General features: G+C 42.1%; 1 protein-coding gene across 1 annotated transcript; it reads left to right on the top strand.

The window, feature by feature from the left end:
* Window positions 1-158: 158 nt before the first annotated feature.
* Window positions 159-27,885, top strand: nup188 (nucleoporin 188). The gene is made up of 43 exons (XM_083793520.1): window positions 159-200; window positions 1,860-1,914; window positions 2,102-2,175; window positions 2,353-2,437; window positions 2,529-2,609; window positions 2,709-2,753; window positions 3,419-3,511; window positions 4,625-4,744; window positions 4,948-5,159; window positions 5,503-5,617; window positions 6,866-7,066; window positions 7,599-7,688; window positions 8,214-8,279; window positions 8,385-8,504; window positions 8,588-8,714; window positions 9,145-9,303; window positions 9,396-9,522; window positions 9,734-9,821; window positions 10,773-10,849; window positions 10,964-11,078; window positions 11,420-11,540; window positions 11,870-11,930; window positions 12,533-12,658; window positions 12,859-13,099; window positions 15,382-15,588; window positions 16,107-16,276; window positions 17,115-17,184; window positions 17,276-17,343; window positions 18,130-18,328; window positions 19,518-19,595; window positions 20,035-20,120; window positions 20,265-20,410; window positions 20,847-21,028; window positions 21,653-21,853; window positions 23,343-23,435; window positions 23,845-23,997; window positions 24,158-24,295; window positions 24,440-24,514; window positions 25,082-25,297; window positions 26,022-26,153; window positions 26,446-26,519; window positions 27,030-27,159; window positions 27,437-27,885. The coding sequence occupies exons 1-43, from the start codon at window positions 175-177 to the stop codon at window positions 27,614-27,616; spliced, it is 5,223 nt and encodes a 1,740-aa protein (XP_083649646.1). The 5' UTR covers window positions 159-174; the 3' UTR covers window positions 27,617-27,885.

Here is a 27,885-nt window from a genome sequence, read left to right as displayed (position 1 = left end):
GTTTATCTTACATCGTAAATGTAATGTGTGTACATTTGGGGTTTTCGTATTACTTAAAAAAATATATGTGTATAATATTTATTTATGAAAAAATAAAGAAAAGAAAAACAGTAGGCGGGGAAAGAGACGGAAACGGAAGACAAATGACATCCAATCACATGGCAGGAAAAAAAGATGGCGGACTCGGAGATTTGTGTCAGGTAAAACAACGAACGTTAAACTTTTTTGTTGTGTTCATTGCAGCCAATTACAATGACATTTGCCAATGGCGAACAGCAGCATTTTCCAAATCCCCTTAACGTATATCCATTATCTCACAGCTGGCCTTAACGCTGAATTCAGAGTGGGACAAGTTGTGTAGTTGCCGCCACGTTATTTTAGCATAGCCGCTTATGCTGCACACACACACACACACACACACACACACACACACACACCGCATGATGACAACAACAGCAGCAGCTGTGTTACTTTTCAACCGCATGAAGTTTAAGGCTAAATAGTTACTTTACACGTATTCTATTTACACGGCTCAACTGGGAAAAGTGTCGGCACTCTTGTCAGTTGAACATACGTCCTTTTCGATCGAACGAGATGCCGGTGCAACGAGTTTGTACATCTCGTCCTGCTGTTCTGACTCATGTCCATAAAATGGCTCTAAGTTAATTGAGTTTAAACGCTAAAAGGCTTATTGTGGATGACTTTTCTTGGTGCTTGGTGTTTCAGCGGTGGCTCATGTTGGCCCAGTTCTATTGTGGCGTTTGGTTGAGCAGCATTAGACTTAACTATTAACTGGAATGGCTTAGTATTAGTAATAATATTGACAAATTAAATATTGGAACTAAATGAGGATGGTGGGGGTACCACCACCACCACTGCTTTGTGACTGCTATTTAGTTATGATTTGTAGGAGGCATATTTCCTTATTTTACAAATGATGGTATTGACTTGTCAAATAATACATCCAAGTCATCACATAGGCAATTTGTAAAACAATCAGTTTCTTTCATATTCATACTACCATTAGCATTATGTTTATCCTGTCACCATACTGTAGTGTACTGTACACTGTCCAATAAAGGCCCAAAAATATCTTTAAAGGTTCCACACGGCAACAGACAATTAAAGGACCACTTCATCAATTTTCAACCTCATATAAATGGTCCTCACTTATGCTCATTATTATAAAATGTCTGTGCATTGCCCATGGGACCCTTAATCTGCAGGCTACCTCATCCGACTGGGCAACTATTAAAATTGTTATTTTGAACCTTCCACAACTATTTACTCTTAATTCTCATTATTTTAAGAATTAAACTTTCATTGTTCTGAGCTTGTGTATCCATTTTTGGTGCACATTGCCACAAGCTTGTTCTAGAGACACTAGTGCTCTATTAGAACTGTAGCACACGGCAAGCTTGTGCATCTGTTTTATTTTTTTAAACAGTTTTGAATAATCTTGAAAGTGTGACAACTACTCATTTAGAAGGCATTTGGATTCACACTCAGATCCTGATGGGTTAAATAAACAGAGTATGCTGTACCACCAAGCAGGTGTAGTGTGGATTAAATTATTGACTGGGCAAATTAGGCCCAATGGACCCGACGCCGGTGCCACCAAACCAGTGGATGTCCATTGACTGCCCTATTTTAGTCACCTCATGGCTGCCACATACTGTACCTGCATACCTCATCACATTTAAGGTCCCTGCACACTGAGCGCGTTTTTCTGATTTTTAGCAGTGTTTCTCCATCGGTTTTCCAAAAAAACACGTCCAGTGTGCAACCACCTTTACTGTGTGTTCTTTTTGTACACTGCTTTTGAAATATAAACATCTCACCATTAAACCCATTGTTAGGAGCAGTCGAGAGTTATGGACCATATTACTGGGAAGATCTGCACTGCGAGAGCCGGTATGTCTTCTATACCTTCACAGGGCTATTCATGTTAATTAACTAATGAACTAGTGTTTTGTGGTCGGAGGCCATGATGTCTACCACACCATTTGTAATTTGAAACGAAACGGGGGGAAAAAAAGAAGAAAATATTTTATATTTTGCATGTGTTTTCTCTCCCCTTATGAACCCTTAATTGATGAAGGCTCAAATTGAGGCGGAACTAGATAGACACTGGGAGCGGCTACATCAAGGACTGAGCTACTATAAACCACCCAGGTATAATTCCACTAGCTTTCAGTGTTTCCATTTTTTTGGCATGGCGCTGCACCAAGGCAAAAAAGGTCTGCAGGAAACCCTGCTTTGATTCAAACAAGGAACACAGTGTAATAATGTTTAACATTAACAAAGTGTTGCTGCTAGTGTACCGTAAGTGACATTATCCTGTGTCTACAGCACATCATCTGCTGGTAAAGTTAAAGCCAACAAAGATGTGCCCCCAACATTGAAGGATTTTGGCCTGAGGATCAGCAAATTGCTGGTGAGAATTTGTTAGACGCTGCTTTATATAAATGTCAGGTTTCCTTTGTTTGTCATGATGATCATTTATGGATGTATTGTACATGATGCAGGGTCTTGATGAGCAACAGAGTGTGCAGATTTTACAGTGTTACTTACAAGAGGATTACAGAGGAACCCGTAATTCATTAAAGGTGTGTATGCCCACTTGGATTCACTCAACAGAACCACACTAGTGGTGCTATTCATGTACGGTGTGGTGGATATATTACAACAAACCATCTTTTTTACAGACTGTTCTTCAGGATGAGAGACAAAGCCAAGTCCTTCTGCTGAAGGTCAGTATACACTTAAATTCTACTCCGATTTAGACCTAAGGATGCATCTGTGTCACCTTTTAACCACTTTAACCATTATTTTCCACTTTAGATGTTGAAAAATAGCAGATCTACAAGCTCATTGAGTGCCGCGCTATGAGCTTGTAGATCTTCTATTTTTGAAATGTCACGCAAATGTGTGCACATCTTTGAATATATATTCTTTCACAGTGAATGTTTTTAACTCAAATATTTGCTTCTGGGGTTGGGGGCGGTCCCTGGAACAACATTCTGGGGGTCCTTGACATGAAATAGTTTGAGAACCACTGACATAGAAACATGGGTTTTTCAGAAAACTGTTAGGCTTTTGAAGACATTTGTAGGATCTGGTCTCGGGTCTTAACCCATTCTGAACGGGCACCCATTTTGGTGTCAGCATCATGTTATGCTTTAGCTATTGAAAAATAGCAGATCTACAAGCTCATATCGCGCCACCGAGTGGCGCGATACGAGCTTGTAGGTCTGCTATTTTTGAAAAATCGAAGAGCGACTGACATTTCTAGAATCTGATGTCAGGTCAGAATGGGTTCATCAGACCAGTGTGTGTCCGGTGGAAACCTCGTATGAATCTGATCTCAGATCAGAATGGGTTAAATGGGTTAAACGTGTCTTGTCTGGGCCCACAGGTTTCTGAATATTACCACGAGGAACGTATCTGTTTACTCAGATGTGTCCTACTCCTGTTGACATATTTTCAGGATGAGAGACATCCCTACAGGGTAAGAGATTCAAGATTTCACTCACCGATCAAACACAACTACCTTAAGTTCTCCCGAATAAATAAATAACATTATTATTAACAGGCAGAAACCTTCTAATCCTTTTTTTGTAATTTACTTTATTTTACAAAAGTCACAAAAATAGTTACGAATTGCTGTCCGTAGGTGCCCTTTGAGAACGGTTTTGAAGGAGTCAAGGGATTTGCATGTCTTAATGGCTGTTGGTAAGGCGTTACACATTTTGGTGGCATAGGAGCGAAAATAATTTAGTCCCTTGTTTGTGCCGAATCTGGGTTGAACATGGTTTGTTGAACTCCCTCTAGTGTTGGGGGTGTGAACTTCATTGACATTAAGGAAGTATTTAGACAGGTACATGGGTATCTTTGTGGTGTATCGAATCTTGTCGACCAGACCCATTGCAAGATGCTGTACTTGCCTGACCAGTTTGTTTTGGGAAGTCTGGAGCCTTGTTTTAAGGGTTTAACCAATGAAAAGTATAGTAATTGTTTGACTAAATAACTACAATGGATTCCATTTCCCGAAAAGTTATGGTTTTAGATGGATTGAAGTTGTCAGTTGCCACTCGCCACAAGTGATTTCAGTTGGAGGGAAAATAGCCGATCAGCAAGCTCACGTTTTTGGTTATTTTAAGATTTAACATTTTCAGAAGCATCTTCCGTAAAAGAAATGCACAAAAAGTACATAACACTTTTATTAAAGCAACACTTCTCGCTAGTTTAGATCGGATATAATTTCTATGGGGTTTCCAGGAAAACTTATAATCTATTATCACTCGTGAAAATGTTAGTAGTCTTGGATAATTCATAAAAGCAAAGGTTTAAGCCTCAATATTCAATTTCTTTATGTAGAACAGCAAGATCATAGGATAATGCCTGAACATTATAATTTTACATATTGTGCTAATTGTTTCAGAAACGGCGCTAGAGGCGTTAGCTACTTTCTTGCTGTTTCACAAATCACAGATTAAGATTTGACCTGACAAAACAAAACCTTTCAGTCGTGGCTTTATTCCCTGTAAAGCTGACAAGACAGCGACAATACTGTATTTGTACTTTGCTCTGCTGTAATTTAATGTTTTGTGTTTCTGTAAAGGCAGAGTACTCAAATTGTGTTAACAAACTGGAGAAGGATCTGGTTAGCAGCTACCAGTCTCAGTTTGAGAACTTATTCAAAGCAGAGGCACCAACATGGGAAACACATGGAAACTTTATGGTAAGAATAAAATAAAAATATTTCTGACCACAGGAGGGGGGATTGGGGGTGTGTGTTTGTGTGTGGGGGGGTGGGGTGGGGGCATACGTCACAATTATTGTATAGGAAAAATGGAGATTGATGTGACCTACAGTAGATAAAAGTCAGTACGCTAATAGATAATGATATTACTATATATATAAAGCATTGTGTTTGGCTTCCAGACGGAGAGGCAGGTATCTCGGTGGTTCCTGCAGTGTCTGAGAGAACAGTCACTGTTGCTGGAGATCCTCTTCTTGTATTATGCATACTTTGAGATGAGTCCCTCTGACCTGCTGAGCTTTACAAAGATGTTCAAGGAACAGGGCTTTGGCCTGCGGCAGACCAACCGACACCTAGTGGACAAAAGCATGGATACTCTGGTCGAGCGCATCGGGTAAGAAACTGTGTGTGTTTCTCATTAGCTGGGAATTGAGGGGACTCATCTTCTAAATGCTGGTCAGAGGTTCATTGCAGTGTTTAACTTTTTTCAATTTAACTTTGAAACTGACCCTCTATCGTTTTTGCGTCATAATAAAATGCTAAATCCCCAAGTGTAAGAGGAAGGGTAATCAATCCAATTGAGGACATTTACAGAAATACAGGAAACTGTTGGTTATTTGGGTGTATATTATTAGTCCAGCACTAGTCATTTATTTTAGCCTGTATCATTTATCTATTAACTAATCAATGTTTTGGGTTATGCTTTTCTTCCTTTTTTACGTTTTGTCTGGCTGCAGTTATTTTAGCTCTCTGATCCTTGTTGAGGGAATGGACGTAGACTTTCTTCATAAATGTGCCCTGGAGGACAGCACTGAGCAGCACCAGTTCTCTAACACTCCTGACGTCAGCAAGGTTTGTGTATGGCGTCTATAGCGTATGATGCTAAAGCGGGGTAATGTTTTAGCTGTCAGACTCGCTGCTTCAGTCGTTGTCATATGAGAATCACTGCTCCAGGGGTTATGTTATGTTTATTAAAGTTAAAAGTTTACCACAGTGAATCACAGCATAGTAAAAAGCGATTTGCGGTCAACAAAGTTGGACCTTCCCCCTCTCTCTTTCCATTCATGAAAATGCCGCCTTGCAAACAGCTGACTTTCTATGAGTGACGTAGGCTAGTAGCACACAACACCACGTGACCCATATAGCTGTCACCAAAAGTTTGATTCGAGTCTGTATAATGTACCGCAGATATTGCATCAGCAGTTTTTAACCCATTCTGACCGGGCACCCATATTGGTGTCAGCATCATGTTATGCTTTAGCTATTTAAAAATAGCAGATCTACAAGCTCATATCGCGCCACCGAGTGGCGCGATACGAGCTTGTAGGTCTGCTATTTTTGAAAAATCGAAGAGCGACTGACATTTTTAGAATCTGATCTCAGGTCAGAATGGGTTCATCAGACCAGTGTGTGTCCGGCGGAAACCTCGTATGAATCTGATCTCAGGTCAGAATGGGTTAAATTGATCAGTCGGTGAACATACATTTTCTGTCTGAAGGGAGTAACCCTAACCCCTCCCCCAAATTTCCACACTTTGATCCTGATTTGACTTGTGGTCCAAATGTCTGGTGGTGTAATATCAGAATATTTTGAAACTGTGTGCAGCCCTAATGGAACTAGAGCAAAGATCTACAGTTACTTGATCCTATTGCTAAAGATCTTATCACCATTGGTCCGTTGTGTCTAAAATTAGGTAATTTCTTCATGAATTGCATAATGTCCTAAAAAAGGCTAGGAAAAAAGACAGAAGTGAAAATGGCAGATCTCAAAAGCTCACTACACGTCGCACCACGACGAGCTGTGAGCTTCCTTCCTAGAAATATTTAACCCATTCTGACCGGGCACCCATTTTGGTGTCAGCATCATGTTATGCTTTAGCTATTTAAAAATAGCAGATCTACAAGCTCATATCGCGCCACCGAGTGGCGCGATACGAGCTTGTAGGTCTGCTATTTTTGAAAAATCGAAGAGCGACTGACATTTTTTAGAATCTGATCTCAGGTCAGAATGGGTTCATCAGACCAGTGTGTGTCCGGCGGAAACCTCGTATGAATCTGATCTCAGGTCAGAATGGGTTAAGAGATAAATGTTCCCTCCCAGGAAATGGACCAGCTGCTGCTTACCTTCGGTGACATTCCTCACCACGGGCCTGTGCTGCTGGCCTGGGTCCTGCTGAGGCACACGCTGAAGCCAGATGAATCCAGCCCCGTCATCAGGAAGATAGGCAACGCCTCCCTGCAGCTGGGGGTCTTCCAGTACCTGTCCACCATGCTGCAGGGCCTGGGCGTCTCTGGGAATAATGTAAGGGAGCAGGCAAATACGTTTGGGAAGTTTTATAAATAATAAATACATGTCCCAAAATGTCCTAATGTCATTCACACCCTTCCACTTTGCCCACCTTAATTCTTTTTATTGTATGCCTGCCTTGTTCTTTTTCAATTAAGTAATTTGTTTTTGCCAAATGATCTTTTTCCACTTTCTTCCAAATGTATTAATTTGACCAATTACCCCATGATATAAAACATATTGGGGTAAGGGCAACTAATGGCAATGCTAGGGCTGCAGAAGAAATCATTGTTGCAAAATGCTCTTGGGAATATACTTTGAAAGTACTACTGAGACATGCGCTTAATAATTGTTTGACTTTTGCAAACATTTGAATGCTATCAGAGTGGCACTATCATGTAACCTGTTCCTTTCCTTATGTTGCACAAGCCTAAAATCCATACCTGTTTTCATGTTATTGCTACCTGTACCGTTAACTATACATTCAAATAACATGTCATTACATATACATCTGTTCATTCTGTGTGTTGCATTGTCTATTTTCTAGTGCACAGCAAGCACAGCAAAGATGTGCATCTATGGCCTCCTTTCATTTGTCATCACATCCTTTGAAGAAGACACTCTGGGCAACCAACAGGTATCATCTTTTGAAATTACGTTAGAAAACTACTGGCCTAGAGGCCTGTTTCTATCATATTAACCCATTTTGGGCTGGAACCTATTTTGGTGTTTTAAACATGTTATAATTTATTTATTGAAAAATAGCAGATCTACAAGCTCATAGCGCCCCACCGAGTGGCGCACTACGAGCTTGTAGGTCTGCTATTTTTGAAAAATCGTGAAAATATTTATTTCAGAAAACTGGAGGATTTAGAATATTTTTAAAATTTGAGGTCAGGCCTAAATAATGGCCCTGCGGTGGGGGCGGTTGCTCAGGGGTAGAGTGGCTGGATGGAAACCACAAGGTTGCCAGTTCGAACCAGGGCTCCCCCAGAGTTAGTATCGAAGTGTCCTTGAGCAAGACTCTGAACCCCTAAAAACCCCATAAATTAACACTCCAAATGTAACAAAATCAACACGTAAGGGTCTTTTGTACATTCTCATAGTTACAAATGGACATCATGTTACAAAGACCACTAATAACAACACATTGCTTCCACAGGACTTGATCAACACTGCCTGTGACGTCCTTTCTGCTCCCAGCCTGGCCGAGGTCTTTTGGGAAATGGTGAGAGAAATTAAGTTGAAACAGCCTTTCTTGATGAAAAGAAGCAAATCATTTTTAGTATAGTTATTGCCACATGGAATTGTAATTTTTCATTTTTTCATTCAGAAGCCCAACATGGGATTAGGAATGATTCTGGACAGTGCTGTCGGGATGTTCCCTCACAAAATAGGACCCCTGTTACAGCTCCTGACTGCTCTTCTGTCAAACAAGTCAACGGCAAAAAGGGTATTGACATAAACACACACATGCATAAACCTACATTATATCATGTATCTGGAAATGTGTTCATAGATTCCTCTATGTGGCAGGTGTACACGTTCCTAGACAAGATGTCCTTCTACACAGAAAGCTACAAACATAAGCCCAATGACATAGTGTCCAAAGATGACGAGACACTGTGGAGGAGACAGACAGCCAAGCTCCTCTACCCCTTTGGTTAGTGTGGTTGATGGTTATGAATATGATACAGGCTGTCAGTCACACTGTCGCTAAATGTATTTATGACCATATATAAATGTGAATATACTCACATTTATGTATTATGTATTTTATGTCTTCTGCTAAACTATGTCTCCTGTGCTTGAGATGGGTACGCTTTCCTTTTTCTTATGATTAACTTTGGTTGGATTCGTGGAAGCTTGTCTGGAAACAAATTTCACCCACTTTTGTATTACTGTAAACTCATGAGGTGACGATAAACTTCAATTTTAAGTGAAGTCTTTGCACAATTTTAAATGTTGCAATTTGAACTTGCCTAAAAGCGTGTTGCTTGGATTCATTTTGAACTATGTAGCTGTTTTCTGCTAATGCGCCCTCTGATATATCCATTCTTCATGGTATACTGCTGTTATATCCTGACCCTCAGGCCTGGGACAGACTAACTTGCGGATGCCTCAAGGAGTGTTTGGTCAGGTGGGGGTGCGGAGTGACCAGACCTACATAGTGCGCTGGGACTACTCCTACAGCTCATGGACTCTCTTCACGTGTGAGGTTGAGATGCTGCTGCATGTGGTTTCAACGGCAGGTAACCTGACTGGACCCAAACACATTACAAATTCAAAACCGTATTGAATGTGTTGTTGCGGTGAACGATGAACCCTTTTCCCCCTTCTGTAGATGTGATGGCTCACTGTGAACGTGTGAAGCCCATCCTGGATCTGGTCCACAAGGTCATAAGTACAGACTGGACTGTGTCCGATTGTCTGTTGCCACTTACATCTCGAATCTACTTGTTGCTGCAGAGGCAAGTTGCTCCCTACCTGTACCTACTGTACTAGCTAGCTAGTGAATTCCATTGAGTACAGCACTGGCTGAACATTATCTACTTGAACATTGCATCTAGTATATAGAGCTTATGTGGTTAAAAGCTAATTGTGTTTTCTCTTGTTAAACACGCTTTTGACTTGCATGTTATGAATCTATTTAATATACTTTTTTATCCATGTATCCATCAGGTTAACATCGGTCATCAACCCTCCAGTGGATGTGATCGCCTCTTGTGTAAACTGCCTTATTGCTTTGGCTGCCAGGATGCCAGGGAAGGTAGGCACTCTGAATGTGCATGTACCGTAGATGTATTGGCTATGTTTTTTACAGGTGTAACTACAGATATTTATATCATACCTTGAACATGTCAAGATGCAACTAAAAACCCTCAAAGCATTATATAGCCTTTCCCAGCAGATTCAAACGGGGCAAAATAAATCACTGCAGTGTATCCATGGATAGTCAATAGTGGAGAATGCAGGGTTTTAAACGAATCCCCTTCAGTTCCCTTATTCACTGCATGTATGAATGTATCCATCTATTATTATTTTATATTTATATTCTACGCTTGCCTCCAAAAAGCCTCTCCATAAAAGAAGTACGATACGATAGTTGAAAGCTTTGTATTAAAATAAAATCACACTCCTGTGAAGTGAGGGGCGCCCATATTTTGGGGTGCATGTTGATGTTCTGTATTTCAAGATGTTCCATCACAATTTACCCTAAACAAACATTAACCCATTCTGACCTGAGATCAGATTCATACGAGGTTTCCACTGGACACACACTGGTCTGATGAACCCATTCTGACCTGAGATCAGATTCTAAAAATGTCAGTCGTTCTTCGATTTTTCAAAAATAGCAGACCTACAAGCTCATAGCGCGCCACTCGGTGGCGCGATATGAGCTTGTAGATCTGCTATTTTTCAATAGCTAAAGCATAACATGATGCTGACACCAAAATGGGTGCCCGTTCAGAATGGGTTAAACTCCATAAACTTGGCTGGGCTGGGAAATGTATAATTAGTCTCTTGACAAATATTAAAAGTCCATGGACTTGGCTGGCCTATGACGTAATTTCCGAAAACCATGCATTGGAGGGGTTAGCGCCCCTCTACTTTATCAAACCAAACTGTGAATTTGATGTTCCATTACAGTATTTACACCCCTAATAAGTCACGCCTTTAACCTAATATATTTGACCCACACTTGCCTTTCTTCCTTCAGGTATGGTCCAGTCTGCATCACACAGGCTTCCTCCCCTTCGCCGCCAGCCCCTTGACAAACATGGCCCAATGCATAAGGTACCTGGAGTTTGAATGGCTTTAATGGAGAGCTACCAAATATATATAGGAGAATGAGGTATTCCATTTTTGCTAAGGGGAATTATTTAATAAAACCAAATGTATTCTTTGCAGTGCCGAAGGCATGAAGGCAGGTAACTATGGGAACCTGCTGGTTCTTATCGAGCAGCCTAGGGGAGAGTATGCTGTGACCATTGCCTTCCTGCGCCTCATCACAACCCTAGTCAAGGTAGTGTACTACTGAAAGAATTTCACATCAATTAGTGCAGTGGTTCTCAATGTTAGGTCCAGAAACGGCCTCTTGGCGGAGTCTCCAGCTAAATGAACTGAAGCATTTTGAAAAACCTTGGAACATTAATCCTTTGAAAATACTCGTTTCAATAATCCTGGCAAAAAATCTTTTCAAATGGGTGTCCGTGGTCAAATGCATATCCGTCCATGACATGAACATTGAATTAATGATAGCACTACTTTAGTTGACACTCATTCACATGCATTTGTGATCTTACCATGCATAGCAACCTGCCTATAACAACTCTAAAATGTTTTTGCTTGTTCTGTTAATCCCAGGGTCAGCTGGGCAGCACTCAGAACAAAGGCCTGATTCCATGTGTACTGCTGGTGTTGAAGGAGATGCTGCCCACCTACCATAAGTGGCGCTACAACACCTATGGTGTCAGAGAAAGGATAGGTGAGAGGATGTAACAACATGACGCATTACTTTTCTTTTTTTAGACATTGGTATCGGGAGTTTTCAAAAGTAGTATACTACTGTAGGGTATTATAGCATTTTTAAATTTTGAAAGGTTTCTTATTGATTCCACTTTGTTGCACAATTTGACAAAATGTCAGTCTAAACATCAGTAGACAGTGGGCTAGCGCTCTCAAATAGTTTTTTGACGCAAAAATCTGCAGTCGGTTGGCCTCTAGATGAGGCTACAGTGGCTGTATGGGTATTTATTACATTAGTGTAATGTAAATAAAGTGAACCTCTGCTGCTACTGTTCTTGTTTAATGCAGGCTGTCTGATCTTGGAGCTGGTCCATGCCATTCTCAACCTCACTCCAGAGGGAGAGGAAAGGTAAGAATGATATCTCCACAGTTTATGTTTCATGCAATGCTTGTTAAATGGTCCCTTTAACATTATTTGCATTCTCACGTTATGGCTTTGGGATAGTTAGTGGTAACAATCCATCTACTATAAACTGTTTAACATCCAGTAGTGTTTAACATTTCTGTACTTTGATCCCTGCCTGACACAGTCCTATTATAATCATATTAATCTCTGCCAGGAGATTATCCACAAGATACTCATATGTTTGCTAGTACTGTTGATACTAGCAAGCTAGAGTCATTTAAAAGACATTCATCTAACAAACTATTAGCTTCTTGAAAAAATAATTATCTTGGAGAAAAGCATGTACTGCTTACAATTATTTTCTTGCCACTACAGTACACTGTATTAAGCTTGTAAGCTCACATCAGGGTTGTTTCATTATTCAGTTAATAATTCAGTTTTCGGCCTATTGAAAAAACACAAATATCAAGGCTTTATGGTTAGGTTCGGGGTTTGACAGCACTTATCACATGAGCCAAGCCAGAGACAGTTATAGTTCTTCAAACTATATGGATGCTGCTAAATACTCTCATAGAACCAAATGTCCATGTTCTCTCCTGCTCCAGTACTCCCACCCTGCAGTCTCTGTGCATCTATAGCCTGGCTAACACTGAAGCAGGCCAGGCCGTGGTCAACATCATGGGGGTTGGAGTAGACACCATCGATATGGTTATAGCCGCACAGCCCGGCAGGTATGACTGAATTACAAACAAATAATTAATAATGATGTCTATTGTTATCCTGCCCAGTATCGGATCTATATTATGCTACTTCAACTGTCTGTTGAATGCCTTTTCCCCCCCATTTCTATTTATATATATAAAACACGAAGCATGGTGGTCACTATTAGACTGTAATATATCTTTGCCTTTTTTCTTTAAAAATAATCTAGTGGTGGCTCTGAAGGCCCAGGTCAGATCCTCATCCAGACGGTGAAGTTGGCTTTCTCCGTCACCAACAACGTGATCCGCCTGAAGCCGCCCTCTGACGTGGTGTCCCCTCTGGAACAGGCCCTGACCCAGCACGGGGGCCATGGGACCAACCTGATCGCCGTCCTGGCCAAGTACATCTACCACAAACATGACCCCGCTCTCCCACGGCTGGCCATCCAGCTGCTGAAGAGGCTTGCCACGGTAAGGCAGCTCGACATTACTTGACAACTGTAATTAGAAGAAGAAACTAGAAACTAGGGATGTGCCGATGAGACATTTTGGAAAGAAATCGATACCCGATATAATGAATTGCTGTCATGTTCCGATAACCCATATTACCGATGTTGATATGATCTCATTCTGTATTGAAAAATTATAATAATTTTGTCCATTCAGAAAAATACATGTAACGGGGTCACTGTCTGCACTGCAGGCTTAGGCAAGTCAGATTTAACTTAATAAATACTTTATATTTAATATTGTGAGCTTGTAGATCTGTTCAAGCTGTTACTTTGGGCTTGTTTATCTGAAAAGACAGACTGATTAATCGGACCGATTACTTAATTGGTCTGATTGATTAATGGAACCGATGACGATTAATCTAAAAACAACTAGAATCGGCCGATACCGATGTGTGATTAATCTCCCATCAATTGGCTTTCCTGGGGTTTATTGTGTAATATGTGTTTTTAGATATTTTAGTCATGACGCCATGCAGGGCTCGACAGTGCGACTAGGTACTCGCATTTGCTACTTAAAATTTCACCGTGCGAGTTGTAAAATTCACTTTGTAGCACCGGTGCGACTACAGAATTTGACCGTGCTAAAGACAAGGCTCTGACCGCAAGTGCACATTCTATAGTCGCGGTTCTATACCTGCATTTATATTTCTATAGTATGGCGGTGTTGATCGCCAAAAAGAGCAGATCTACAAGCTAACAACGTGTCGAGGCTCAATGTGGCGTTCATTTGAAGATCTGTCCCCTTTGGTCCCACCGCCCCTCCCCTCGCTCCCTGTGTTGCTGCTCAGTTCTCTTCCCTGTCAGCAGCGAAGCGAACGCAGCAGGATAGCATGATAGCACAGGAGTTGCTTGGACCCCGACACGTTGAATACTAAAGTTATTTGGAAAGTTTAATGTTCAAGCATCACTCAATATAACTTTTAACCATACGTGGGTGAAACAGCGTGCGGCCGTGCACGTGCGCACGTGGACGGATTCTACCGAAACAACCCTCGCTCAGCACCTCGCTTACAAAAGCGTGTGCGCAGCGCAAATGATAATACGAATGACCGACTTGGCTGGATACATATTAGTCAGTAGCCTGCATAACGAGCGACGGAAAAAAGGCAAACATCCCCCATTCCCCCCACCACCTCCTTCCACCACACAGAGGTGTAGTAGCCTATATGTCCGATGGTCTAAACTGAAGCAGTCAAAGCCAAGGAGAATGTTAGAATACTAATTCACCATTCGAGTAGCCTGCGACCTGCACTGAATCTCACACGATAAAACAGCAGGATAGAAAGTCTGTCTGTCCATCCATCCATACATGAGCAACATAAAATGAATTGATTATCCATCTATCTATCCCTCTATCTATGTATTTGCATAAAAAACGAATAGTCTATAAGCATAATAACAAATTGATTATATAGATATAAAAACAAACAAATCCAGTTGAATATCAAAATTGTGATCATTTCTGAAAGATATTGTGAATCTGTGATATAATATTTTTTCATATTGCCCGCCCCTACCTCATATCACTATTAAAGAGAAGAATCACACCTGTGTGAAGTGAGGGGCACTCTTATCATCATACATATCATGAATCATCTCATATTGGCCAATCAGAATGCCTGTTGCCTGTGATTGGTTAGCTGATTTGCTCGTTTACATATGACGTACATTTTCCTTTCAATGTCAATGGCGTTTAATGTTTTGATGTTTAATTTACGTCATATTTAGCGGTATTTTGACCTAATTTCTCCGTTCATTGTCAATGGCAAATATTGAGACGTGTGGGGACTAAAGCTGTATATAGGAGGGGCTAGCGCCCCTCAAAAACACATTATTTAACTAGTGCTACTTGGAAAAATGGGATGCAAATTTCAAATTGTGCTACTGTTATCTACTACAAATATTATTAACACTTTCCCTCCCATTAACGAGTTTCCCCGAGTTAATTGATGTAGAACAGCTTCCCTCCCAATCACGAGTTACACAAGTTATGTTTTCATTGTTTAGATGAGGATCATGATTATTAAATCCCGCAGTCAAACTGTTAACATTGAGTGACTGCACTTTCTTCCAGCAGTGAAATGTCCCTTTAACCACTGAAGCCTTTTAAGACTGTTACTGTTCCTGCAGTTCTGTGACATCATCAGTATGACTACAGTCATCTCCAGTCCACATTTCGTAAAAAAAAAAAAAAAGGATTTGACACATTACCCCAAATCGTCTTTTTGTTTTGTCCCTAAGGTGGCGCCCATGTCGGTGTATGCGTGTCTGGGCAGCGACGCGGCAGCCATCCGAGATGCCTTCTTGACGCGACTGCAGAGCAAGACGGAGGACATGAGGATCAAAGTGATGATCCTGGAGTTCCTCACGGTGGCCGTGGAGACTCAGCCTGGCCTCATCGAGCTCTTCCTAAATCTGGAGGTCATAGATGGAAGCGAGGGCTCAAAGGTGAGAAGACCTTTTTTTGTAAGCACCGAAGCAGCGTTTATTTCGTCGACCAAAACTATGACAAAAAATGTTCGTCGACTACCTTTTTTTCACTGACAAAGTAAAAAAAAAAGGAAACTAAATAAAGCTAAGCTATGATGACTAAAAGTAAGACTACCTATATTGACAATTTCGTCAAGAAATAAAAACTAGACTAAAATGTTCATATAGTAGAAGTAATTTTCCACCTTGTTTGAGATAAAATGTGTAATTATATTCCTACCGGAACATGACTTATTTACTAGCATGTGTACCTCAAGTCCCTAAAATGTAATCTGTTGACAGGGCAAAATCATTGACACTCACTTCTGTAACCATGTACACCACCTTGTCAAATAGCAAAAAATGCAATGCATTTGTAGTTTTTCGGCAAATATTGGCCTATTTTCTCCAAGGATGCTAGCGTTCCTCCTGTTGTTAAATGATCCAAAATGTTTCTGGTGACTTCATGGCATTTTTTGGGCCTGCCCGCACTGCAGGAGTTCCTCTTGGGAGAATGGAGCTGTCTTGCGGTGGTGTTGGATCTCATTGACTCCAAGCAGCAGGGCAAGTACTGGTGTCCTCCTCTGCTTCACCGGGCCGCCCTGGCCTTCCTTCTGGCCCTCTGGCAGGATCGGAGGGACAGCGCCATCTCTGTCCTACGCACCAAGTAAGCATTTTGTCTCTGGCTAATATTTCTTTTGACCAGGGAAAGATTGTGGTAGGGCTGCAACTATCAACTATTTTCTTTGCGAAATAACACTTTTCTGTTATTTTATACTTCGTCGCACAACGGCGTCATGCGGAAATAGTGAAAATAGCTGGTCTACAAGCTCACAAGACACATTGTAAGTTTGTACATCTGCTATTTTGACTATTTTGGAATTATTTTGTCTTTGCCTATTTTGCCCCATTCCCAAAATTGTAATCGATTCTTTCATTGCAACCAAAGGTCACAGATTACTATGAAAGTCAGTTGGTTTGTTGGTTGGTCGGTCACGCCTCCATATATGGGAATGTCGTGAGTCACGCCTTGTGACACGCTCCATATATAGCTGTCTCCATATCTCCAACTGACATCAAACCCTCTACACTCAATACATGCTATATATGGTCATGAACCCTGGCCATACCTGTTTTTCATCATCACCGGGATCTCCATATATGAAGATCACGACACTGACCTCATCAAACCCTGGATCGCCATACAGTACATCATGGTTTGACATATTAGATCTGCATATATGGAGCCGGCCAGCAACTCTACTGTACATCTGACCTCACTGACACCAGATTAATAGTTGTAACTCCTGCTTCTCAACTGTGCCGTATTAAGAACAAAGTGTTGTTTCAGTGGGACCTCACCCTTTGGTCGCTTCTCGCCCTCACTGGTTAAATTATCGATTCTTTATTATAATCGATTTCGTTAACTGTTGCACCCCTAGAATGTGGGATTTCTTATTTGATGGATGATTGATTACAATTAATGTATGGCTGCTTTTCCATAGAGAGAAGTTTTGGGAAAATTTGACAACTCCTCTGTTTGGAACCCTCACGTCTCCTCCTGACACCACAGAGGTATTTACTTACTTTTACAACCTGATAGACTAATATACATCCATAGTGCCATAGTAGTCAACTTAATGGTCTTACATTTTTCTCCTCTTAGCCTTGTGTTCTGGAAACCTGTGCTTTTGTTATGAAAATAATTGGCCTGGAGATCTACTATGTTGTCAGGTAATTTCTCCATTCTTAATAATTTTATGGTTGCTATAACATGGCTGTATGGCAGAAATCTTGTATGTTCATATTTTATGTTATGTATTTTTGAGGGCCCTTAGGAGGGGCCTCATAGGAGGTGCTAGCCCCCCCTATGTCCAGCTTTTAGTGTGTGTGTAAACACAAACTTTGTCCTAACGCAATCATTAAATGCCATTGACAATGGCCCGAATGAGATGATGTATGATGAATATGATAGAGCGCCCCTCACTTCACATGGGTGTGATTTTGTTTCATAAATAAATCCCCAATTTTATGCTCCATGTCCGTATGACCGTGTGCAAAACTAGCGAAAATAGCCAATCCACAAGCTCACAACAACACGTAGTGACGTTCAGTTGTGAGATTAGTCTCACAACTGTGCACTAAACCAGTGGTTCCCAAAGTGGAGTCCGGGGACCCCCAGGGGTACTTGAGGGAGTTCCAGGGGGGACTCAGTTAAATGATCATTTGGAACCAAATGGACCCTTCTGGGTCTGCAAACTCAAAAAGTGTACACACCATTTGTACACTCTCAGAGTTAAATTAGCATTGATTTTACAATATAAATTGGGGTTCCCAGAGATGGAAATGCTATTAAATAGGGGTCCGTTGACTAATGCATGTCAAACTGGGGGTCCTTGAAAATTAAACTGGTTGAAAATCACTGCTAGAGCCATACAAATCTTCTCTTATTGGGGTCCCTGGCATATCTTTTCTAATGGGGTTCCTAAACGTTGGCCTCTCTTCTCTGTGGCGTCACAGTGGCTCCCTGGAGCAGTCCCTGAAGGACGCGTTGCAGAGGTTCTCCAACGGGAGGCGATACGAGTACTGGTCCCAGTACGTCAAGGCGTTGGTGAGCCACGTGGCGGAGACGGAAGGGGAGGAGGGCATCCAGTCGTTCTCTGAGACCCAGATGCTCATCTCGGCCTGGAGGATGCTGCTCATCCTGTCCACCAGCCACGTATGTCTTGATGAGTGACGCGGCGACCCACTTTGTTCTCAAATGTTTAAACTTGGCCCAGGCCGTGGCGTAACGGTCTGGGCACCGGACTGGTAATCCAGTCGCAGTGTGCCGCGGGTTCGACTCCCGAACCCGACACGGCCTTTACTGCATGTCATCCCCCCATCTCTCTCCCGTTTCCTGTCAGCCTACTGTCTGTCCCTTCAAAAATCAATAAAAGGCGTAAGCCGCAAAAAAATATCTTAAAAAAAAAAAAAAAAAAAAATGTTTAAACTTTAGCTGATAATAGCAGATCTTCACTTAATGTGGCGCTCAGTTTAATATCGGAATACTGATATATTATCAGACCTACAAGCTTGTAGGTTTGCTGTTATTGCTATATTGGAATTGAAATCTTGAATTATTTTTTACAAGCTCATGGTCAAAAGCTTAAAGGACAACTTTAGTTTTTTTCAACCAAGGTTCATGTTTTAGGTTGTTATTAGAGAAACTAAAAGGTGAGTGTTCATTTTCTTTCATTTGCTGCTTTCTTTCGTTTTAGGGGTTTTAGCAGTTTTTGACAGGTGGGCGGGGGCATTCGAGCATGGGGCTAAATATGTATTTTTTAACACAATTTTATGGTGATTTATTTTTTTATGGTTTACTATAGTCCTAATAAACGCCAGGAAATTACATCTGGCCACAGAAGATCACAGGATCTATTGAATGTGACAAACTGACATATTGAGCCTATACGGTATAAGGCTTCCCCCAGTAGGCTACCTTCACATTCAGTAGATCCTGTGATCTTCTGTGGCCAGATGTAATTTCCTGGGGTTTATTAGGACTATAGTAAACCATAAAAAAAAGAAATCACCATAAAATTGTGTTAAAAAATACATATTTAGACCCATGCTCGAATGCCCCCGCCCCCCTGTCAAAAACAGCTAAATTCCCTAAAACGAAAGAAAGCAGCAAATGAAAAAAGATTAACACTCATCTTTTGCTTTATCTAATAACAAACTAAAACATGAACCTTGGTTGAAAAAAACTAAAGTTGTCCTTTAAGCTTGTAGGTCTGCTATTTTTGATATGACACTATATGCAATGTGGCCCTCTGGAGTGAGTGTGGAACTGTAGTGGCCCTCTCCATCGTCAAAGTTACCTACCCCTGTTCTAGAGCTAAATGACGTGTGTTCTTTGCCTGTAGTCTGACGTCATGCACCTGACGGAGGACTCGACTAGACTGAAGCTCTTCATGGACGTCCTGGATGGCACCAAAGCAGCTGTGAGTTACCAGGATAATTAAGTTCTTGTCATCCAAAACAGTGGTTTTTCAACCAGTCGTCCGGGGACCACCAGCAGTAGCAGTGGTCCTTGAAGGGATTCCAGGTGGTCCCAGTCAAATGAGGGAGAGTTGGTATTGGTAACCAAATGGACCCTTATTAGATCTTTAACTCTCAAGAGTAAAATTATTGTTGAAAAATCAAGAAGTCTACACAATGAGCAAATGTAGAAGAAATGTTATTTTGAGTAGCGTTTGCCTTCCAACGACGACAAACTATTCTATGTTTTGGGTCTGAGAGGCTAAATGTCATTAATTGGTAATGGGCCTTGATATGAAAAGGGTCAAAAACCACTGATCTATTGTTGTTCATTGCTTTATCTTATGTGTCCATCAGCAGTGACATTTTCTCATTTCTCTGTTCTGCTTCTCTCACACCTAGCTGATGGTGCCTACGTCGGTCCCGTGTCTGCGTCTTGGATCCATGATGGCCACTCTGCTGCTCACCCTCCTCAAACAGTGGAGAAGGTGTGTGTGTGTGTGTGTGTGTGTGTGTGTGTGCGCGTGTGCATACGCTGTACTGTCCTGAACATGTGCATTTTGTGAAGATGAGTTTGACAGTTGTGCATGTGAACGTTTTTCCACTCCATTCCATGTCTTTTCCTTTTGCAGTGTGGTGGCAACAGCCCCCGACGTCCTGTCCCCCCTGTCCCTCATCCTGGAGAGCGTCCTACAGGCTGACCAGCAGTTGATGGAGAGGACCAAGGCCAAGGTCCTCTCTGCACTCATCTCTGTGCTGCAGATACAGGGACTCAATGGTGCGTCTCTTACAAGCACATTTTAGACTCCGGCTTAACCCGTTAAGACCTGAGACCAGATTCTAAGAATTTCTTCTAAAAAATGTTCCAGGGACCCCCCCAGAAGCAAAGATATGAGTTAAAAGCCTTCGCTGTGAAATAATATATTAAAAGATTTGCACACATTTTCACTGCTATTTTTCAGCAGCTAAACTTTAAAATAATATTTAAAGTGGTTCAAAGCTAAGGTAACACGAGATGCGTGCCAGGTCTTACTCTTAATGGCTTGAAGGAAAATATCGTCGTTGAGTCCAGACGGAAAAAGCATTTATGAAAGTACACACACACACACACACACACACACACACACACACACACACACACACACAGAGTACGGTGCATGTGTGTCTTTTTAGTCGTCGGATGAATGCAACCCTGCAATTTCACCGTTCACTAGGCGGCGAAATATCCCAGCTGCCCCAGCTTCTGCTGTGCGTCTGTGAGACGGTGAAGGACGAGGCCCTGGCCCTGATCGACAGCACTCGCCACATGAGCCAGGCGGGAGACGTGGTGCCGGAGGACAAGGACAGCATGGAGACGGACGCTCCGCGCAGTCTTCAAAAGGACCAAAGAGACGGGGTGCGTGCCGCGGATAGTGTTGTTGATTTTGACGGCACGGCAACATTTCTTTCTCTGTTTTAGTCATAGTCTTTTTGAATAGTTTTAGTCACATTGGTTAGTGTCTAATTTTGGTCGACTAAATCTACGGTTGATTTAGTCGACTGAAATGTGTTTTGGCTCGGCAACAAAGTGTAAAATGACTTAATCTGGATCTCTTGTCCACTATAGTCCCGTCCTAACATATATATTTTTTTTTTAAGATATATTTTTGCGGCTTACGCCTTTTATTGATTTTTGAAGGGACAGACAGTAGGCTGACAGGAAACGGGAGAGAGATGGGGGGATGACATGCAGTAAAGGCCGTGTCGGGTCCGGGAGTCGAACCCGCGGCACACTGCAACTGGATTACCAGTCTGGTGCCCAGACCGTTACGCTACGGCCTGGGCCTCGTCCTAACATTTTAGTCTAGTTTTTATTTGTTGATGAAATTGTCAATATTTTTTGTCTTAGTTTTAGTCATCATAGCTTAGTTTTCATTGAGTTTCCATTTAGCTTTCGTCAGTTAACAAAGGTAGTCGACGGACATTTGTTGTCATAGTATTAGTCGAAGAAATACTGACAATACTGTGTGTCTATTGTCAGGTTTGTGTGCTGGCACTGCACTTAGCCAAGGAGCTGTGTCGCGTTGACGAGGACGGAGACCACTGGGTGTCGGTGATGAGGAAGGTTCCAGTTCTTCCCTCCGTTCTCAGTGCCCTGGAGCTCAGTCTGCGCTCCAAGCACAACGTTTACTTCACTGAGGCCGCGTTGCACCTGCTGCTCACTCTGGCCCGCACGCCGCAGGTAAATGCACCGAAACACTGTGTGCCTTCAGGGACATTGTACTTAAATCAGTCCTTCACATGAAAGGTGTATTTCACTTCAAAGCACTTTTGGGGTCATTTTAATGTCTACCGTCATGCAACATCCAAGCACTCAATAATCATACTATAATTCTAACAATGTCTGAGTGTCTGTGTGTGTGTCTGTGTGTCACTGTGACTGCTGTAACTCCTTACTGCCTAACAAACAACCAAAAAAACAAAACAAAAACACAACAAACCACTATTATGCCATAAGCCTGTGATTTTTCTTCTCAAGCTGCCTTAACACAGAGCCCGCCAGAACCGTAGGATTAAATGAATCGTGAAGCCTGCCAGAACCGTAGACTATGTTTTCCAGGGTTTATATTCTTTAATCAAATTTTTGAGTGGTGCATCCACTCCCTTACGGAGCTGTGTGTGGCTGGGTAGCTGGCTGGCTGGTTTGGTGGGTATGAGCACGAAAATAGCATGGTTGTTTTTCACCACCTGTGCGCAACCTAACACACTCACACACACAAACAGACACGCACTTATTAACTGTATATTGATTTTGCGTGTGCCAGTACAGTACAGTGACAGTACAGTACAGTAGAGGGACCCTCACATGGTAACTCATTTCTCTACCGTTTCGGACGTGGGGCGGCTCGCCGTGGGTCTGGAACTTCCGGGGACCCCCACACAGAGTTGCACCACTCACTTTACACGGGTGTGAATTTTAGTTATTTATGGGTCTACGTGCAATATCTAGTGACACCTTTTTAACCCTAGCCCGTGCCCCCCCTTTTTGTACTGTATTTTTAACCTTATTGTATGCCTGTATGAGCTGTGGGACCATCTGAATTTCCCCTCTGGGATCAATTTAGTATCTATCTATCTATCTAAACATGTTTTGATCGGATCGAATCGTTAGCTTCAGCTCGTTAGCATAACAGTCAAAGTGGGACAGTGGCCGCGACCATTTTGAAGATGCACGCACATCCACTTGCACTCTATGTGCTGCTTTCAATGGCCTGTATCTCCAAATCGGCGCAATGAATGTCGTTTCTGGTGAAAACAAGGTTTTTCAACGGCCGACAGCAGGAGGCGCTGTGATACTCACGGTCTGGTTTTTTTACCACCGACCGAGAGAACAACAACCGGTCAAGAGTCAAGACACCACAGTGACCACACATAGCATTTTGTCATTGTAACATCCGGTTACGGATATTTGGCTCTTTTGCGCGATAAAACATTGGCAATGCACGATAGATAGATTAATTAATCCTGGCGGTCAAACGGATGGAGATGATCAAATTAATATCAAATATTTAAATATTGAACCAACCAAGCAAGTTATAAAAACGGTGTCTGTGCACACGACAGTCTGAGAGTAGAAAAGTTAAAATGAACTGAAATGTTATGTAAAAGTGAAATACCCCCCCCCCCTGGTGCAAGCCTTGTCACATTTACCTCTCAAATTGTCCTTGCAGGGGGCAGCTGCCGTTGCTGGAGCTGGAGTCATTCAGAGCATCTGTCTTCCACTGCTCAGCGTGTATGAAGGCTCTTCAAATGGAGCCTCACAGGTAAAAGAACGGAGTTTTAGTTTACACTGTCTGAAACATGTATCGACTTTTAAATCAACCTGTGGTACGTGTACCACAGGTTGGTGGTCCCTCCTCTGATGGTACGCAGATGAGTCGCCCAAAAAAGAAGAAAAAAGACAAAAGTGGAATGAGTTATTTTGGCCAAGCAATTGGTTGAAATACAGTAGGCTCTCCAGCCGTGCTGAAATGAGCATGACAGCACACCTAGCTGTTAATAGAAGATTTGAGAACGGATGAATCACGTTAGAAATCATCAGTTGAGCTGATTAGACTGACTTTTTGTCAGCAGCAGCATTATTGACGTAGGAAAATAATAATAATCGAAGAATAAACTAAATTTCCCTCCTGTGTTAACTGCATAGCTACACTCTATAATGTGTCTGTCCAGGGTTTCTCTCGCAAAGGCCAGGACTCCCCCTGCTGGCCAGGGGTGTACCGACTGTGTATGTCTCTCATGGAGAGTCTGCTCAAGACGCTGCGCTACAACTTCATCAATGAGGCTCTTGACTTTGTTGGAGTACATCAAGAACGCATACTGCAGGTAAGGTGTGTGTGTGTGCTGTGACGCATTGTGAGTTTGTAGATCGGCTATCGGGCATTACGCCATCAAGGCCTGACTAAATACATTTTAGTCGCCTACTGTGGCCGAATCAACACTGCAACGGATCAGGCTTAATGCTTCTCCTTCTGTGCTGCCTTAGTGTCTGAATGCAGTGCGCACGGTGCAGAGTCTGGTGTGTCTGGACGAGGCTGACCACACCGTGGGTTTCCTGCTGCAGCTCTCCAGCTTTTGCAAGGAATGGCAGTTCCACCTGCCCAAGCTACTCCGAGATGTACAGGTTCGTCCCAAGAGAAACACAATGATACCGGCTAGAGTAGACGAATGGACGCTATTGTTGCCTTTAGTTATATCTTTGATACTTTAACAGACAGTACAGCTTTCTAACCTTTCTGGTTTTGGTTGCGTTTCTCTCTACATGCAGGTGAACCTGTGTTACCTGTGTCAGACGTGTACATATCTCCTCCATAGCAAGAAGATGCTCCATCACTATCTCCAGGTCTCACTCACACATTTTTTATTTACATTGTTTTGAAATCAAAAAGTACTTTTGTTTTATTAGATGTTGTGTGTACACAATTCTACCACTGTCTACACTGCGAGTGAGAGTGAAACCTATGATCATCTGAATAGTCATTATTATACATTCTCTAATTGGTGCTAATGTCTAGCTGGTGATTATACTGGAGTATGTTCTGGGTACCAACCACCCCAAGGACCTCTGGGGGTCCCACTTTGATAACCACTACTTTAACCCATTTAGGCCTAACCTCGAAATATAAAAGAAAATCTTCTAAATCCTCCGGTTTTCTGAAATAAATATTTTCATGATTTTTCAAAAATAGCAGACCTACAAGCTCGTAGCGTACCACTCGGTGACACGCTATGAGCTTGTAGATCTGCTATTTTCAATAGCTAAAGCATAACATAATGCTAACACCAAAAGGGTTAAGAAATGATATGCACTGCTGTGTTTTGTGTTTCAGCACTGTGCTGTGAAGCTAATTCTCCTGTTTGCCTATTATGATTATGTATATTTTGTAAAGTAAAAATGTAATTCCTATAGGTGAAAAATGGTGAGGCGTTACCCCCTGGTCCTCTCCAAAGATCCCAGCGGTCAGCCCAGACTCCCTCCAAGGACGCTGCCGGTGGAGGGGAGAGGGAGGAGGCCGAGCAGAAGGCCCTGCTGGCTGTACAGTGCAGCCTTCTGAAGATCCTCAGCAAAACCCTGGCTACTCTGCAACACTTCACTCCAGACTGCTGCCAGATCCTACTCGACCAGGTTGGTACCACACACAATGCTTTTACTGTACTGTAATCCGAGTAAGAAAGTACTGCCGAAGCAGACAACCTGCGGGTTATAATGATATGATAAAGCTGACAAAGGCCACACAGGCCGAAACGCGTTCGTTATCAACATCGTAGGTAAATGCATTCATGTGAAAAGGACATACAATGAGTGCTGGCATTTTCTTCATTTCAACTGTCACTGTATTTGCACAGTGTTAAATGATGTGTGTGTCCCCCTTTTTCAGGTGTGAACACATTCACACAATGTGTTCTGTGTTTTGAGGATCTGCTAGGGTATCCCAAACTTTTCCATGCCAAGGACCCCCAAATACAGTAGCTGTAGTCTCTGGCTGTGGCCCCTTATTGTGAAATCGCTTAAAAAAATACAAATTTAAGATTAGGACTTTGCCACAAGATAGCCAGTCTACAAGTTCACAGTGTGTCGCAATCGTCACATTGTGAGTGTGTCGGTTATTTTTTAAAGCTGATGACAGTTTTTAATAATCGCCATCCACCACGGCTCACCAACTCAGAGGCTGTTTGTGTTGATGCAAGGCCATTTGCCATCTGTTCAGCGTGGGTACTCGCTCACCTATTGGCTCGCTCAGGCACGCCTCACAAACCTCAAGGCATCCAATTAATAATGTGTTATCTCCACAGTGTGTATCTCTGTGTCATTGTATGGAATAACGTGCATCTCTCTCTGTCTGTGTCAGTGTATGGATTTGGCAGAGTATAGGACCCTGTTTGTCCTCAGCTTCACAACATCACCCTTTGACCCAGATGTGCCTCCTTCCTTTGGAACTCTGCTGGCCACCATTAATGTGGCCCTCATCATGTTAGGAGAGGTAGGTGCCCCTCACCAGTCAGTTTCTAAATGCTTTGCTCAAGAGAGACTGGGCACAATATCTTGGCTTCCGTTGCTAAAACTAGGTGTAAGCAATTGGCTACAGTATGTGAAAAAAAGCACAGTTTTCAATGCTAGTTTACATTACAACCAACGTTGTAATTTCCCAGTGTCTACGATGTGCACGTACCAAATCGGCTTTCACCCATTGATTGCATTTTTTCTCTTACGTTTATTGTATTTTGTGCTCCTAATAGCCTTTGTCTCCCCAACTCTGTTGTTTCGATGAGCAGATGGAGAAGAAGAAAGAGCCAGTTTCATTGAGTATAGCCTCATTAGCTTCATCAGAGGAGATCCAAGCACTCAAGTAAGTAGGCAGACTAGGCCTCTTTCTTCCCTGTGTTTAAGTATTATTTGGATTGGTATTATATGGGAAACACTTAAATCCCTACATTTCCTGACCCATTTGGCCCTGGTTCACAGAAATAATTCTAAGAATGCTGAGATACCCCTTCAGTGCCAACTTGTAGTAACCAACCTACTATACATGGATTCCCCAGGCACTATTTTGTATTTGTATTTTTGACTAAATCTTTCACATTTTGAGTATGAAGTTCAACATTTTCAGCTGCACTTGAAAAGAAAGTGATGTATGACCAAGTTGGCTATCTGTATCAAATGTGGACTACATTTACACATATTTTATTTTTTATCTTATACTAGGTGAAGGTAGAGACTAAAGAGCAATATTCCACCTCAAAATGCATTGCAACTTAGTGACCCTATTTTGGGCATGGCTTTATATTAGAGGTGAAAATGGAAAGGAAACCAAATTGGCTGGAGGGGGGCCTTTTTAAATTGATCTCTCTCTGTCCAGGTCTTTACTGATGTTCACAATGGAGAACTGTTTCTACGTGCTAATCTCCCAAGCTGTACGGTGTCTAAAGGACCCCACTATCCTCCCTAGAGACAAGCAGAGGCTCAAGCAAGAGCTCAGCTCTGAATTGGTGAGACCACCTGGCTTTATCTGTTCTTTCAGTTCTAGTTAATAACTGTTTTTAAATTATCTAAGCTTTAAAACTTTCTGGCCATGTCATAATAGGCAAACGTTTAGGAAAAATGTATCGACATTTGGCAAACAATGGCATAGCTACAAGCTTGTAGATCTTAACCAAGTGTATACTATACAGTATATGTTTTAAATGGTTAAATATAGGTTATGAATGGTATTTTGTATTTTTGTTTTTCAGTGCAATTATTTCGATCTCTCTTCTCTCCTTCTAGAGCACTCTTCTCTCTGGCCTGTCTCGTCACTTCCGTAGGGGATCTCCGTCGTCCCCAGCCAGTGGCATTCTGCCTTCCTCTCAGACAAAACCTCCCACGCCCGGCTCCAAGGGGAGCCATGAGGGCCAGGAGACAATCATCCAGCTCGTCCAGGCCTTCGTCAGACTTGTGCAAAGATAGCCAGTCATGTGCAGCATATCTGCTGCTGTTGGGCAGAAACCTTGTATGTTCAAAAACCATACATTTTCAGGGAATGTGTTCTAAAGGGTCCAATATATTAATTATCTAGTCAAAAGCTCTTGTTGATACTTTAAATTGGTTAAATATAACACCCACAAACAGACATAAGCACTTCGAAAGGTTAGCAAAGCATTGAAGATAACTACTGAGGGGTTAGGCTTCGTTTTGCCCTGAAGGCCATTGACTGGGTGGCACTCGCTGAGCGGGTA

The sequence above is a fragment of the Protomyctophum parallelum genome (assembly GCF_964188405.1).
Source record: "Protomyctophum parallelum genome assembly, chromosome: 21".
Lineage (NCBI taxonomy): Eukaryota > Metazoa > Chordata > Actinopteri > Myctophiformes > Myctophidae > Protomyctophum > Protomyctophum parallelum.
This window is presented reverse-complemented; position numbering and strand designations above follow the sequence as displayed.

What these genes read in the sequence shown, in the direction of transcription:
- nup188 (XM_083793520.1), top strand. Translation starts at nt 175, where the DNA reads ATGGCGGACTCGGAGATTTGTGTCAG. An exon ending in AAAAGGACCAAAGAGACGGG is followed by an intron (nt 21,029 to 21,652) that starts GTGCGTGCCGCG and finishes GTCTATTGTCAG; the next exon opens with GTTTGTGTGCTGGCACTGCA. An exon ending in ATCAAGAACGCATACTGCAG is followed by an intron (nt 23,998 to 24,157) that starts GTAAGGTGTGTG and finishes GTGCTGCCTTAG; the next exon opens with TGTCTGAATGCAGTGCGCAC.